Source organism: Heterocephalus glaber, unplaced genomic scaffold (assembly GCF_053883595.1).
Source record: "Heterocephalus glaber isolate CG9 unplaced genomic scaffold, H.glaber_assembly_v1.0 deba00001606, whole genome shotgun sequence".
Lineage (NCBI taxonomy): Eukaryota > Metazoa > Chordata > Mammalia > Rodentia > Bathyergidae > Heterocephalus > Heterocephalus glaber.
This window is the reverse complement of record NW_028258377.1, coordinates 28,807,421-28,822,440: the sequence shown is the minus strand read 5'-3', so window position 1 is coordinate 28,822,440 and position 15,020 is coordinate 28,807,421. Positions and strand designations below refer to the sequence as shown.

General features: G+C 42.4%; 1 protein-coding gene across 25 annotated transcripts in view; it reads right to left on the bottom strand.

Annotated features, from left to right (window-relative positions):
* Pwwp2a (PWWP domain containing 2A) overlaps nt 1-15,020 on the bottom strand; it is a 38,793-nt gene that overhangs the window by 17,062 nt on the left and 6,711 nt on the right. For 2 of the 25 annotated variants that reach the window (XM_087194896.1, XM_087194887.1), the window contains one exon: nt 11,556-11,623. The exons of 22 other annotated variants lie outside the window; for them this stretch is intronic. In XM_087194896.1, the coding sequence (XP_087051022.1) occupies nt 11,599-11,623 (25 nt within the window). In that variant the 3' untranslated portion in view covers nt 11,556-11,598. Of the gene's footprint in view, nt 1-2,016; nt 3,719-11,555; nt 11,624-15,020 lie in introns of those variants that run through there. One more of the 25 variants, XM_087194888.1, reaches the window with a different exon arrangement.

Below are 15,020 nucleotides of genomic sequence, written 5' to 3'. Positions count from 1 at the left end.
CTGGCCCTCAAGTTTTTTAAATTTTATTTATGTACTTGTTCTTTTTTTTATACTGGGAACCTTTGTACTGAGCCACCTTCCCAGCCCTTCTATTGATCTATTCATTCATTCATTCATTCACTCAGAGACAGGGTGTCTCTGCCCAAGCTGGGCTCAAACTTGCAATCATCCTCCCTCTACCTCCCAGAGTGCTAGGATTACAAGTGTGTGCCACTGAACCAAGCATCTCAGACTTTAAAACTTAATGCATTAAGAAATATATTTTCAGGGGGCCAGGGATTTGGCTTAGTGGTTCTGCCACTTGCCTCACAAGCTCAAAGACCCGAGTTCGATCCCTGGTACAAAAAAAAAAAAAAAAAAAGAAAGAAAGAAAATTTTGGTCGGGGATTTAGCTCAGTGGTTCGCCGCCTACTTTGCAAACACAAGAACCCAAGTTCGATCTCCAGTACCAAAAAAAAAAATATATATGTTTTCCACAAGGGTGGAAGTGTATGTCAAGAATGGAGGGAGACCTGGGTGTGGTGGCGCATGCCTGTATTCCTAGCACTAAGGAGGCAGGCAGAGGCAGGAAGATCACTGCAAATTTGAGGCCAGCCTTGTCTCAAAAACCAAAAACACGAGAGAGAGAAAAAAAAAAGAAAGAAAAAGTAGAGTGAGAATATGCAAACTCTACACTTTCTCTTTTTTTGGTACTGGGGATCGAACTTGGGTCCTTGCGCTTGTGAGCAGAACCAGAGCTAAATCCCTGGCCCTAAGCTCTGTACTTTCTGCAACTTTGCTGTGAACTTAAAACTGCTGTAATGTATTAAACAAAAACCCCCAAAAGAATTATTTTCATATTGTAAGCCAATAAAACATGTGTAAATACTTAACTTTGGTTAAGTATTTGTGATACACAGTGATAAGGGACTTTTTCCCCCTACTCGGTACTACTTATTTGTTTTAATGCTAGTCAGACCCATTAAATTGATTTTAAAACTCCCTCGTGAGTCCAGACCTATATGCAAAGCAGCCCAGAATATAAATTTTTACAGTTCTCAATTTTTAATAGAACAGAGGTCAAGTGCCGGGGATTTAGCTCAGTGGCACCAGGCCTGCCTCGAAAGTGCAAGGTCCCAAGATCGATCCAGTACTGGAAAAAAATTAAAAATAAAAATAAATAAAACAGAGGTCAATAACTCTGTATCTCACACAGACCTAGAAATAACTGGCTTAATCTGCCTGGGCATAGTATCAAAAAGCTGACCCTTACGCTAAACTTGCAACACTCAGTTGCTATCACATAAATAAAAGCACTCTACCCCACGATTGTAGTTGGCCCCAAAATGTTGATTTTAGGCACTACCTGATTTCTCCTTTCCCCCGTCTTTGGTTTTTTGTTTGGTACCAGGGATCAAACTCGGATCCTTGAGCTTGCGAGACAGGCGGCGTAACCACTGAGCTAAATTGCCGGCCCAGTGATTTTCTTTTCTTTCTTTTCTTGCTTTTTTTTTTTTTTGTACTGAGGATCAAACTCAAGACCTTGCACTTGCAAGGCAAGTGGCAGCACCACTCAACTAAATCCCTAGCCCTGTTTTTTTTTTCTTTTGGTACTGGGAATTGAACTCAAGGGCCTCACACCTGCCAGGCAAGTGCTTTGCTGCTGAGCAACATCCCCAGCCCCTCCTCTTCGGTTTTTGAGACAGGGTCTCGCTATGTAGTTCAGGCTGTCCTTGAACTCATTATGGAGCCCGGGCTGGCCTCCAGCTTGCCACAATCCTCCTGCCTTGGCCTCCTGAGCACTGCAACTACAGGTGTGTACCACCACTCGGCCTAGCACTACTTGACTCTAACAGTCTGTCTAACACAGGGCTAATACCAGTGCTGTAAGCCAAAATGTGCTTAGAACCCAAAGACTGATAGAGCCCTCAAAGCAGTTTCTGAGCACTTGCTCTGGGGCTCAGGTTCCCTAACATGTCCTTATGTTCCCAAAGATTCAGAACTAGTTTGTGCAGCCAAAATCTTGACATGAGGTACCTAAACTTGGGCAGGGATGTACACAGTGAGCTTCATACACCAGGTATCTACATATATTCCTTTCCACCTGGAGTCACTGGAAGAGACTGAGCCACCACAGACCAACAGCTTACAGCAAATACCTACAAACCGGAAAGGAAGAAAACAGAAAGCCCTTCAGAGTTAGGGTAGGACAAGTTTGAGTGTGGCTTAATCCAGAAATGAAGACGCTCCCTCACTGGAACAGGCTTTGCAGAAAGCTGCTTTTCACCCTTGCACAGGAGCTAACTTCACTCCTTCCTAAGTGCAAGGCCCTGCGCTTTTGGCCTTTTCCATATGCAAGGGTGTTCTTACAGCACTATTTCTGAATTTTCCTGTACTTATGTAGAATAATGACTTATCTCAGATAGGACCACTATGTATACTAACAATAAAGTTTTCTAATTTATAAGAAGCCATCCATTTTTCTATAGCTAAAAGAAGAAAAGACAACCTTCCTCTTTCTAGGAATAACCAAGCCCTAATTGTTTTTGTCTTCGTAGTACTGTGCATTAAGCCTAGTGACCTGTGCTCACTACACAACAGGCTGTCCCTGAACTACATCTCCAGCCATAAACCATAACGATCTTCATGTTTGAGGTCAACTGTAGTTTAACAATTATATCCTTTAAATTTCAGTTTTTCTATGTGTAAATGAGTTACTATTTCCTATAGAAAGGATTCAGGAAATCCTTGATAGGTCAATAAATACTGGTCATAGCCAGTTACAGTAGCCTGTGCCTGTAATCCCAGGACTTGGGAGGCCAAGGCAGGAGAATCACTACAAATTCAAGGCTAGGGCTGGGGATGTAGCTCAGTGGCACCACACCTGCCTGGCAACCACAAGGTCCCAAGTTTGATCCCCTATACAAAAACAAAAAGCAAATTCAAGAGTTGGGGATTTAGCTCAGTGGTTCCCATGCCTGCCTCAAAAGTACAAGGTCCTGAGTTCAATCCCAGTACCAATAAATAAGTAAATAAATAAATCCTTTTGGGCTGGGGATTTAGCTCAGCTGCACATTTCGGGCATAGCTCCTGCCTGGCAAGTGCAAGGTCCTGCCCCAGTACCAAAACAAACAAACAATCCAAAATCCTGCTGGGTGTGATTGCACATGCCTATAATCCCAGCACTTGAAGAGGCTGAAGCAGGAAGATTCGAGTTGGAGGCCAGCCTGGGCTACACAGTGAGTTCTAGGCCATCCTAGACTACATACCAAAACCTTGTCTCAAAAAAAAAAAAGGAAATGTTAATTTCCCTAATAGAGTCACCCTCAAGTATTTCAAAATAAAGATTCCTAAGCCCTGCCCTTATACTCTCTGACAGTGAACCCATGATCTGAATTTTAGCTTTTTAAATTTAGCTTTTTAAAGACCCTTATGTCTTGGGTAGTGTTCAAAGGGTGACCTCACCAAAGGAAAGTTCTAGTAAGTGGATAGGTAGATAACAGTGACTGCTATCTCTTGTGCTTTTACTAAAAGACCTCAGATACTCCAAGAGTTAAACATGTGCTTACCACATGCAAGGGATCTGGATTCACTCAACTCCTAGCACCAAGGGAAAAAATCTAGTGGGGCCTGGGGCTGTGGCACAGAAGGCACTAACTGGTAATAATAATGGTAATCAGTGGCAGATCACTAGCCCAGCATAGGTGAAGGCCGCATGCAATCCCCAGACTGCCGAAATATAGAAAGATAACTTGTGGGGGGAAACGAGGTAAAGGTGCAAGAGACCTCTGCACTACCTTTGCAACTCCCTGTGAATTTGGAATTCTTCAAAATAAAGTTTAAAAAAAATACCTACCTGCTGAATAAGTTAAGAATGAGTGCCAAAATTCTGAGTGGACAGAAAATTGGGGTTTAATAGTAGCTTTGTGGGCCCGGGATTTAGCTCAGTGGCACCACACCTGCCTCAAAAACGCAAGGTCCTGAGTTCGATCCTGGGTACCAAAAAAACAAACTACCTCTCCTTACAGTAACAAGTTTCAGTCACAAGAGGGAAAACTGCAGCAAGCTCATTTTGGTTCAGATCTCATCTCTATTCAGATTGGTTATGTTAAAATTTAATATCAGGGCAATAAATTCAGGATTTGCCTAATTAGAATACAAAGTGTTAAAATTAAAAATAATATTACTCTAGGATGCAGTGCTCCCATTTCTGGGTATGTTTCCAAAAGAAAAGAAAGTGGGATCTCTAAAAAATATTTACACATCCGTGGTCTCAGCAGCCATTCTTCACAAGAGCTGATAGCAGAAGCACCCAAGGGCCCAGCAACATGCAACTGGGTAAACAAGATGTAGACGTGGTAATGTCTGTACCATGTGTGACTCCATGAGTATACATAGAGATGCAACAGTATTTTCCACCCTTATAAAAGAAAATCATGTCACATACTGCAACATGGATGAGTCCCTTTTTTTGAGACAGGGTCTCACTCTGTATTATCCCAGGCTGGCCTCGAACTCATGGTGATCCTCCTGCCTCAGCCTCCCGAGTGCTGGGATCACATGTGTGTACCACCACTCCTGGCAACGAGGTTGAGTCTTGAAGACACTTACTCATATGAATTCACTTAAGAGCTGTCTTACATAGAGCAGCCCTCAAATCCATGTCACTTTTCAAGGTTTTAGTGACCTGTGGAGTAACTTTTAATGCAGTATTTTTTTTTACAGTATATTGTTATAACTGCTCATTGTATTATTCTTGTAACTCCTGTGTTTAGAAATTAAACTTTATCATAATATACCAAGAAACCTAGGAAGGAGATAATTGTAAACTATCATATGCCAGAATTCTATACCTCAGAAAATGTAGGAATCTCCCATCTCCCAGTTTCTATAGGCTCATGCTTCTCCCAGTGTAATTTCTCAGTGTGGCAGAGAATGACTTTACTGACAGATCCTGGCTTTGGTCTCTGTAAAAATAAGAACCCTGGGGTGTGCAAACGTGAGCATTTTATTTTTCTGTAGGTGACTGGGTGGTTAATGGATATCTATTACCTAACTCTGTATAACTTTAAGGTAGCAATTTACCAAGATAATTTTGGAAATTATTTTTAGGCAGAGTTATTGGAAAACATATTTAGTAATGAAATAACATTAGTGAGAATGACTTAAATTAGAGGGGCTGGAGAGTGACTCAGGAACCAGCATAAAGATCCTGGATTCAATCCACAAATTCCAAAAAACAAACAGCCAGGCATGGTGATGCATGCTTATAATCCCAGCACTCCAGGAGGCTGAGGCTGGAAGATTCCAAGTTCAAGCCCAGACAGGGCAACTCAGACTGTCATAAAATAAGCTTATGATTTTAAATATGTAATTAATACATTATCAGCTTGACTACTGCTGAAGTAGAATAAGGATATAATCTTATTATATGTAATGATGATAACTATGAAAATGTACCTATTTTATTAACCTACCAATATTAAATTAAGGCTGGGGATTTAGCTCAGTGGCACCTTGCCAGCCTTGCAAGTGCAAGGTCCTGAGTTCGATCCCTGGTACCAAAATAAAAGAAAAAATTAAATTAGGTGTATTTACCAAATGTTTTTCAAATTGTATGAACTTGAAAAGCCTTTGGGAGACTTCTTAAAAAAACAGTAAAATAAATTTTATTATAGGTATATACAGGAGAAAAACAACGTTTTTTAATTTTTTTAATTTTTGGTACTGGGGATCAAACTCAGGACCTTGCGCTTGTGCAGCAGGCGGCAAAACCACTGAGCTAAATCCCGGCCCAAAACCAACATTTTTTGAGGTCTGACTCTAGGAATGCACTAGGGGTCTCAGAACACACCCCATGGACAAGGAGGTGTCACTATAGTCAAACTCATTGAACAGAAAGTAAGAGTGGTGATTGCCAGACCCTGAAGAGAAAACTGGGAGTTGGTGTATAGTAAGTTTTAATTTTACAAGCTAAAAAAGCCCAACCAGGCATGGTGGGGCACATGGCCATAATCCCAGCACTTGAAGATGGAGCCCAGCCCAGACAAGTTGGCCCCTTAGTGAGACCTTGCCTCAAAACAAAACCAAGAGGGCTGGGGGCAAAGCTCAGTGGGAAGGCCCTGAGTTCAATCCCCAGTCTGTCTGTCGGTCTGTCTCTCTCTCTCTCTCTCATACACACACACTCACACAGACTAAAAGTCCAGAGCACTGTCTCACAATGTGAACACTTAACACTAATGAAATGTACATTCATTACTAGGTAAGATGGTACAGTCATTTTTTTATCACAACTTTTTAAAAAACTAACTACAGAAATATTTTTATTCTTAAAATAGCTTTTTAAAAATTTTTAAATTTAATTTTAAAGACAAATTATCCCAGCAACGATTTAAACATTAGATTTCTCATGTTCCCTTATAATTTTGTTTCCCTTTAAGTTTATTGGTACATTTTACATATAAAATACAGTTGCATTCACCATTGGGATCTTGTACCATTACATGAGTATCTTGGTTCTTACTTTTTTCCCCTTCCCCTGCCCTCCCTTCACCCCCTCCACCCTTCCCTATCTGCAAAGACTTTGTTTCCATTTTTTTCCTTTTCTCATATTTTTTCTTTTCCTTTTTTTCCTTTCCCCTACCCCTCCCACTTCCCCTGCACCTTTAGACCTTTTCTTCCTGTTACACAATATCAATTACACATTCTTTAAATTACAATATCAAGATCTAGGAGACATTACCACAGGTTTTACAGAATTTAAAAGGATAACTATAGAAATCTTGATGAAAACCAGTACACTTGTGTAGGAGACACAGGATAACACCCTGACCTGAAGGAGTATCAACACGGACACCCCGTGCCTTCAGATATCTGCTCTGAGAACAGGACACTGCTTTAACCTATACCTTGCAAGAGTAAAATCAGACAAACCCAAAGTGAAGAATAGCTCCCATTACATAATTTCTATACTATGTTGCAACTAAATATAATCATTTACTGAAGGAAGAAAAAAATCTTTGAAGGAAACTTTTCGTGTTAAAAATGATAAAACAGGGGGCCCGGGATTAGCTCAGTGGTTCCGCTGCTTGGGCAAGCGGAAGGATCCGAGTTTGATCCCCGGTACAAAAAAAAAAAAAAAAAAAAACCAATGAAAAAGATAAAAACAATGAAATGGGGCAGCAATTACAGCAATTAGATAAAGGCACTCCATCGCTGTTTCCTGACTCTGAAAGCTATGTTGTGTCTATGTATGAAGTTATCTCTGATCTTAGAAACAACTGCTCAAGTGATAAGAGGTAGTAGATGAGGCCAGGGAATTAGCTGAGTGGTGCTGCGCAAGCGTAAGGTCCTAAATTCAATCCCCAGTACAGTAAAAACGAAAAAAAGTATTGGGCCGGGGATTTAGCTCAGTGGTTTCACTGCCTGCTGCGCAAGCGCAAGGACCCGAGTTGGATCCCCGGTATCAAAAAAAAAAGTATTAAGGGGTAGAGAATGATGTTGAAAGGGTTAGGAAAAAACTATTTACATCAAAAATAATAAAGCAATGAGACAAAATGTTACAAAAGGAAGGCTGAGGCAGAAGGATCACCACAAAGTTTTGCTTTCTGTGACAGGATCTCAGTATGTAGCTCAGGCTGGCCTTGAATTTGTCAGAAGATGGTGATGGAGCTCAGTGGTTGAGTGCCCCGAAGTTCAATCCCCAGTAACACACACACACACACACACACACACACACACACACACACACGGCAATAAAATCAGGGAACCCACTTGGAAAAGAGGGGAAGGCATGTTGATGGGAGAGTTAGGGTTAGGCTGAGCCTGTAGGTACAGAATGATGAATAATTAAGTCTCTTACACCAAGGCAATTGAAGCCTCTGACTGTGCTACAGTGATGTGATTGGACTGTATCTATATCATTGGGTTATAAACTTTTCTGGGGGAGCACCAGGAATCGAACTCAGGACCTTGTTCTTGCGAGGCAGGCACAGTGCCACTGAGCTACATCCCTGTGCCTGTTAGAAACTTTTTTAACTGTATGTGGTGGCGCACACCAGACTGAGATGGGCTACAGATCAAGGGTGTCTCTAACTAAACACATAAGTAAAGCCTGTTTAAGCTCATCTATGCTAGTCATTTAGAAGGGCAAAAAAATCTTCCTTTCCCCTACTTTGAAATTTGTCATTCTCAAAGATGAGCCTTTTCAATTTTGTTTAAAAAGCTTACATTAAGTACTAAATTTGCCCGATGGAACTAGCCCTTTCTTCATGACAAAGCCTATTGTTTCCACCAGAAAGTCTGCCCCAGGGCCAGGGATTTAGCTCAGTGGTTCTGCCACTTGCCTCACCTGCCTCCTGCCTCTGCAAGCGCAAGGCGATCCTCATACCAAAAAAGTCTCCCCCAGCTGGGCGTGGTGGCAGACACCTGTAATCCCAGCACTCAGAAGGCTGAGGAGTCTCCAGGAGTTTGAGACTGGCCTGGGCTACATACTGAGTTCAGAGCCAATCTGAGCTACAAAGCGAGAACTTTTCTCAACCCCTCTTCCAAAAAAGAAACTGCCTGCCCCAAAGTGCCAGTGGAAAAGTATCTGAACCCCCCCAAACTGCTACCCCATCCCCTAACAAAGCACCCTTCACCCTTCCTCCTTACAGGGAAAATTATGCGTTCCCGACACCAGAAACCATTGAAGCTCTACAGTTCCTTTCCAAACATTTGAAAGGTGCAGGCTGCACTGCAAGCCACTGTACCTAGGATTTAGCTTGAGTGGATATTCAAGCACATCCCTGCTAGGTGACTGCAAGAGGTACTGTCATATTCATCCCAGTCTTGCCCCTGAAGGTCTACTTCATAAAGTAAGTTCATCATGCCACAGCACTTACTATATGCAGGCATTATTCGCAATCTCATTGTGTATTTCACTATAATAAGTGGTGTAATCATAACAGCAACCCTATTAATAAGCATTATTAATTATATCTTCGATCCCCACCCGCCTTTTCTGATGTTAGGGATCAAACCTGAAGCACTTGCTCTACCTTGACCTCCACCCTCAGCTTTGTTTTCAGAAAGATCTCACTCACTAGGTGCCCAACCTGGCCTTGAACCCGGTAGCGTCCTGATTATTTCAGACCAAAAGTCAACCCCACGTCCAGCTCCCACCCCGGGTTGTATCTGAAAACAGTACAGTGGCCAAATCATCCTCTCAGTGGCACCCAGCTAGTGGCCAACAGAGCCAGTCTCCTCAGAGTCAGGCTACTTTCTTGGTCTTTACTTTTTGAGACAGGGTCTCATCATGCAGTCCAGGCTGGCCTTGAACTCACAGTGATCCTCCTGCCTCTGCCTCCTCAGTGCTATTACAAGCATTACCAACACCCAGCACAAATTCTTTTAAAAAACCATCCAAGGGGCCGGGGACTTAGTTCAGTGGCACCGTACCTGCCTCACAAGTGCAAGGTCCTGAGTTCAATTCCTGGTACCAAAAAACAAAAAAACTAGGGTTCGTAGCAGCTTGCTTTATTTCATTCAGTCTTGGAACTTTGGTTATCTAGCACTTACAGCCCACTGATCTGTGCTCAACAAGCTCAAAGCTGACAATTTACACTTCTTCTTAACAAATGGGACTTCATGACTGCTAGCATGGAGCCAGCCAAGGCAAAATACAATGTTATCCAAGAGCCAGGACTAGACAGCTCAAAGAAACCATCAGGCACAGTGGCACACAACACAGCCCCAGCGCTCAGGAGGTTGAGGCAGGAGGTCTCAGTTCTAGTTCAGCCTAGACTACCACAGGACTTAAAGCCAGGACGCACCATGTAATCGACCCCGTCTTGTATGTGCACAGACTGTATAGGGAAATTACATTATTTTAATACATAAAAAGCATAAGACCCTTCTCAGGAGGCTGAGACAGGAGAATCCCTGCAAGTTGAAGGCCAGCCTTAACTATACAGCAAGACCCTATCTCAAAAAACAAAGCAAAACAAAAACAAAACAAAAAGTAGAATTAGGAAATACACCATAACTATTATATAGTTAAGCTTGACAGACTTCTAAAATGATAGGAATACAAGTGAAATTGAGTATTGGGTGGTGTGAGCTTTAAAGCCTTAAACACCATCTCGCTGGTCCAGGTGGTACATGACTAATCCCAGCCCTCCGAAGACTGAGGCAGGAGGATCGCTGTGAGTTCAAGGCCAGCCTGGGCCCCATAGTGACACCCTGTCTCAAAAAAAAAAAAATTAATAAAAGCCCTGAAACAGTGTCTCCTAATAGGGCAACTATATAATTTTTTCAAGGAGAAAGAGAAGAAAATTATGTCCTGCTGAAACTTACAGCAGGCAACCAAATCTGAGTCCATTTGGGAGCTTAATTAGTATTTCACAGTAAGGGTCTGGATCCCACAGAACTGCTCAGTTTATGATTATGTACCCTCCAAAACCAAATTAACCATGTGGTGTTTTTGGTTATTTGAGGTGGGTGTTCAGGCTAATCTTGACCTCACAGAACAGTGATCCTCCTGTCTCAGCCTCAGGGATTACAGGTGTGCGCCACCACGGCCAGTTAACCCATAACTTTTTTTTTTTCTTGGTACCAGGAACCGAACTTGGGTCCTTGCGCTTGCGAGGCAGGCACCAGAACCACTGAGTTAAATCCCCAGCCCTAACCCATAACTTCTTAAAACAGGTTCAAGTCATTCTACTCTTCTGGCAGAACTATGCCAAAAAACTGTCCTAGAATCATGTATATCAGAATCACCTTGTTTAAAATACAAACTGGTGGAGAAGCTCAGCAATGAAAGCACATTTTGGGGAGGCACTATTATCCAAAAGTGCTTAGCAAAATCATTCGATATTAAATCCACCCGGATGTAACTTATCCTCCACTTATTTTCCCCTAAGAACTACCACATAGCAAACTTCTGTTCTACTGAATGTGGGTCTGAATTAATTTGAGAATTTAGGATGAACAGGGCCAATATGAAATAATGATACACTTCATAGGGATAAATACTATGACCATCCTTCATTTTTTATCAATATGGAATTACCCAGAAATAATACATCTAGTGTATGAAACCTACTTATAATCTTTTTTTTGAGACAGACTCACTATGGAAGCCAGGCTGGCCTTGAACTCACTATGGAGGCCAAGCTGGCCTCAAACTCATGGTGATCCTCCTGCCTGAGCCTCCCAAGTGCTGGGATTACAGGCGTGTGCTACAAATGGCCCTAAATTTATAAAACTACCACAATTCTTTGCTGTCACACTGAAACTAGACTTTTAATGCTCAACAAATAATCACTTAAAGCAATCAGGTGAGCGCAGCACGCAATGGAAGAACTCACTCTAGAGCACAGCAGTGGGCAACCTACATTTGACCGAATCACAAAGTGATCAGCACTGCCCTGCTGCTTTTCCAGGGAAGAGCCCTCTACTGGCTCCTTGAGATAAAATATTCAAAGGAATATTTCCATGTTTTAAATATGTACAACAACACAATCATTCAAGCTATGATGTGAGCCTAAACTCTCAGCCTGGATACTTTATTGCAAACTATGGATACCACTACTCACTGCTTCACCAGAATGGCTGTATATTTTCCCACCAAAAGTAGGACTATTGCACCATACGTTCATGGTCTCTGTAAAGAAAAGAAATCATGGTCTTGGTATTTCCTTTAAAATAGGTCATTTTCTAGTTTGCTTTAAGAACCTACACAGTGTAATATGAAGCTTTCTAAAGAAATCGTCTCAGTTCTTTTCAGTGCCAACAGTACCCCCACATATACACAAATAGAGTAAAGCAATCGCTTCTGGAATACTACTAGCTACAACCTTGAATATACATGTGCCACCAAATTACAACACACAAACGCTTATAGCACAAATATTTACTTCAGGAGTTATGTCAGGTAAAAAGAAAAAAGAACTAAGCAAGATTTTCCAGGGTTCCAATTTGGCTTTAAAACTATTTTTAAGAGGGCCAGGGATTTAGCTCAGTGGTTCCTCCGCCTGCCTCCCAAGCTCAAAGACCAGAGTTCGATCCCTGGTACAAAAAAAAAAAACTATTTTTAAGAAAAAAAAAGATGAGAATAAACAGATTAAATGATCTGTCTGTGGAGTGAAACCACTGGTTTCAGTGAACAATATCCCTTCAAGCACGCATGGACGGAGGTGAGAGACCTTTCCAGACCCCGGGCAGATTAATCCTGACTGATTAAACAGTGCTATGGCTGGACTGCTAAGGTGAGAGGGGTGTTTCAGGAACAGGTCTCTGCATCTGCAGCCAGGTAAGAAATGCGCAAGCAGAGACTTCTCCTGATAGGACCAAAGTCATTCACTGCCCCTTCAGTTTGCTGCTAGGGTTAAAGGACTTTTTTTTTTTTTTTTTTTTTTTGAGACAGGGTCTAGCTGTGTAGTCCAGGCTGCTCCTTTTTTTTTTTTTTGCTACCGAGATGGAACTCAGGACCTTGCGCTTTCGAGGCAGGCGCAGTGCCACTGAGCTAAATCCCCAGCCAGTTCAGGCTACTCTTGAACTCATTATGTAGCCCAAGTGGGCCTGGAGCTTGAGGCAATCCTCCTGCCTCTCAGCCTCCCCAGTACTGGGACTACAGGTGTGGGCCACCACGCCTGGCTAAAGAACTATTTTAAAACATGAAATTGCATCCAAGTATACTTAGGAAAACATATCCAGAATGTAGAAAATTCTACAAAGCCCATAGTTTAACAAAGAAATTGTAAGGAAGTAAAAGTAATGGCAGAACTACAGATGAAGAGACTTGAGAGGCTGGTGAATTAGTTCAGTGGTGCCACATCTGCCTCATAAGCCCAAGGTCCTGAGTTCGATTCCCGGTACCAGAAAAAAAATTAGATTTTAAGAAATTTTTAAAAGGAAAGACTTGAGAAAAAAAATCAACCACTTGCAGATCCTAATTTAAACAAAACATTCTGGCGATGTTAATTTCTTTCCTTGCTACAACCTCACACCCCAGTACTGAGGATGACTGAACCCAGGGCCTGATGCATGCTATAGCCCCAGGTGCCCCCTTTTATGAGGGTATTCGGGCTGGCCTTAAACTGCCATCCTTCAGCCTCAGCCTCCATCGAGTAGCTGGGATTACAGGTATGGGCGATTACAGGTATGGGCGACGATGCCCGCAGAGATGTTCATTTTGAGACACTCTAACATCGAGTAGATGTCAAGATATTATAAAGCTGTCATTACTATTTTAGGTGTGATATTGATAGTGTGGTTTTAAATCTTTATCTTTTTAGAGATCTATGCTGCAATATTTATGTCAATGCCTAGGATCTGCTTCAAAATAATCCAGTGGAGGCAGCTAAGTGATGTGACAAATTTGGCTGAAAGGTAAAAAGTGATAAATGTTGAAGCTGAGCAATGTCACATGCAGGTTCATTTCCCATAAGAAAAAGTCCAAGAAAAAGATACCACAGGCCACGTATAGTGGCACACACAGGTAATCCCAGCACTCCGAGAGGGTGAGGCAGGAAGATTAAATAAAGCTGAGCCTGGAGAACTTAAGGAGACTCTGTCTCAAATTTCAAAAAGAGCTGGGGGGGGGGGGGAGAAGATCTGTGGATACAGTCCAGAGCAGACAATGGTTTCAACCCTCAGTACCACCAAAACAAAAAAGAGAGTTAGTACATGGTTGATTTATTATTCTAAAATTAAGGCAGGTAACCTGAATGGTTTTTATACACCAAAAATTACAGGGCTGGGGATTTAGCTCAGTGGTTCTGGCACCTGCCTCACAAGCGCAAGGTCCTGAGTTCGATCCCCAGAACAAAAAAAAAAAAAATTACAAACACAAGCCTGGCATGGAGGCACACGCTTGTGATCCCAGCACTGAGACTGAAGCAGGAGGATCTTGATTTCAAAGCTACCCAAGGCTACACAGGGAGAGCTTGTCTCAAAAGTAAAGCAAAACAAAAAAATTATAAAAGCCTAAGATTAAGGAAGAAAGAGAAACAGACAAACACAAAGAGAATTTTTTTTTTAAAAGACAGAGTCTCTCCCTTTGTAGTTCAGGCCAGCCCTGAACTCACTATGCAGCCCAAGCTGGCCTGAACTCACAGAGATCCTCCTCCTGCCTCAGCCTCCCCAGTGCTGGGATTACAGGCGTGCTGGCCCCAAAGAGAATTTATAGGCTTCATCAACATACCATGCTATGAGTCAGACTGCTACTTAGCTGCGCAGTGGGCAGGTTATTTAGACTAAGAAGGCTGAGGCCGTAGCCCAGGGATAAAGCACTTGCCCAACATGTGCAAGGCCCGGGTTCTCCAGCACAGAAACAATCACCAAAAACACAGAGAGCGAGGTGCAAACTGAGAATGAATGGTTCATCTGAAGGTTTTCAGTTTCAGATACACATTATGCTACACAAAATTTGTTTTTAACCAGATACTCAAAATAACCTCCCCTTTAAGGGGGACCATGTCATTTATGGCCACAAAGCAAGACACTAAGGGGAAAGGAGAAAGTAGCAGTCAAAATGGGATGGTACAGGACCGGGAATACAGCTCAGTGGTACCTCAACTGCCTCACATGCACAAGGTCCTGAGTTCGATCCCCAGTACTGAGGGGAAAAAAACAATAGGATGGTACAACCCAGTCATTCTGCTCACTTTACACATTAAAGGTATGCATCGCTGAGCCACAGGTTCTTAAAAGTGTTACCAAGCACGATGGCACACACCTGTATGAGGCAGGAGGATCACAAGTTCAAGCCTGCCTGGGCAACCTAGCAAGATCTCCAATCTCAGAAACAAAAATAAAAAGGACTGGGGATGCCAGGTGTGGCTGAGCACGCCTGTGATCCCAGGAGGCTGGGAGGCTGACGTAGGAGGATCGAGGGGAGTTGGGGCCAGCCTGGGCTACATAGAAGACCCTGTCAACAAAGAAAAAAAGGACTGGGGATATGGCTAACCGAAGTGCTTCCTAACATGTGTAAGGCCTTGAGCTCAATCTCCAGTACCAAAAGAACAACAAAACACTGTTACTGTTGAGAACATCATGGT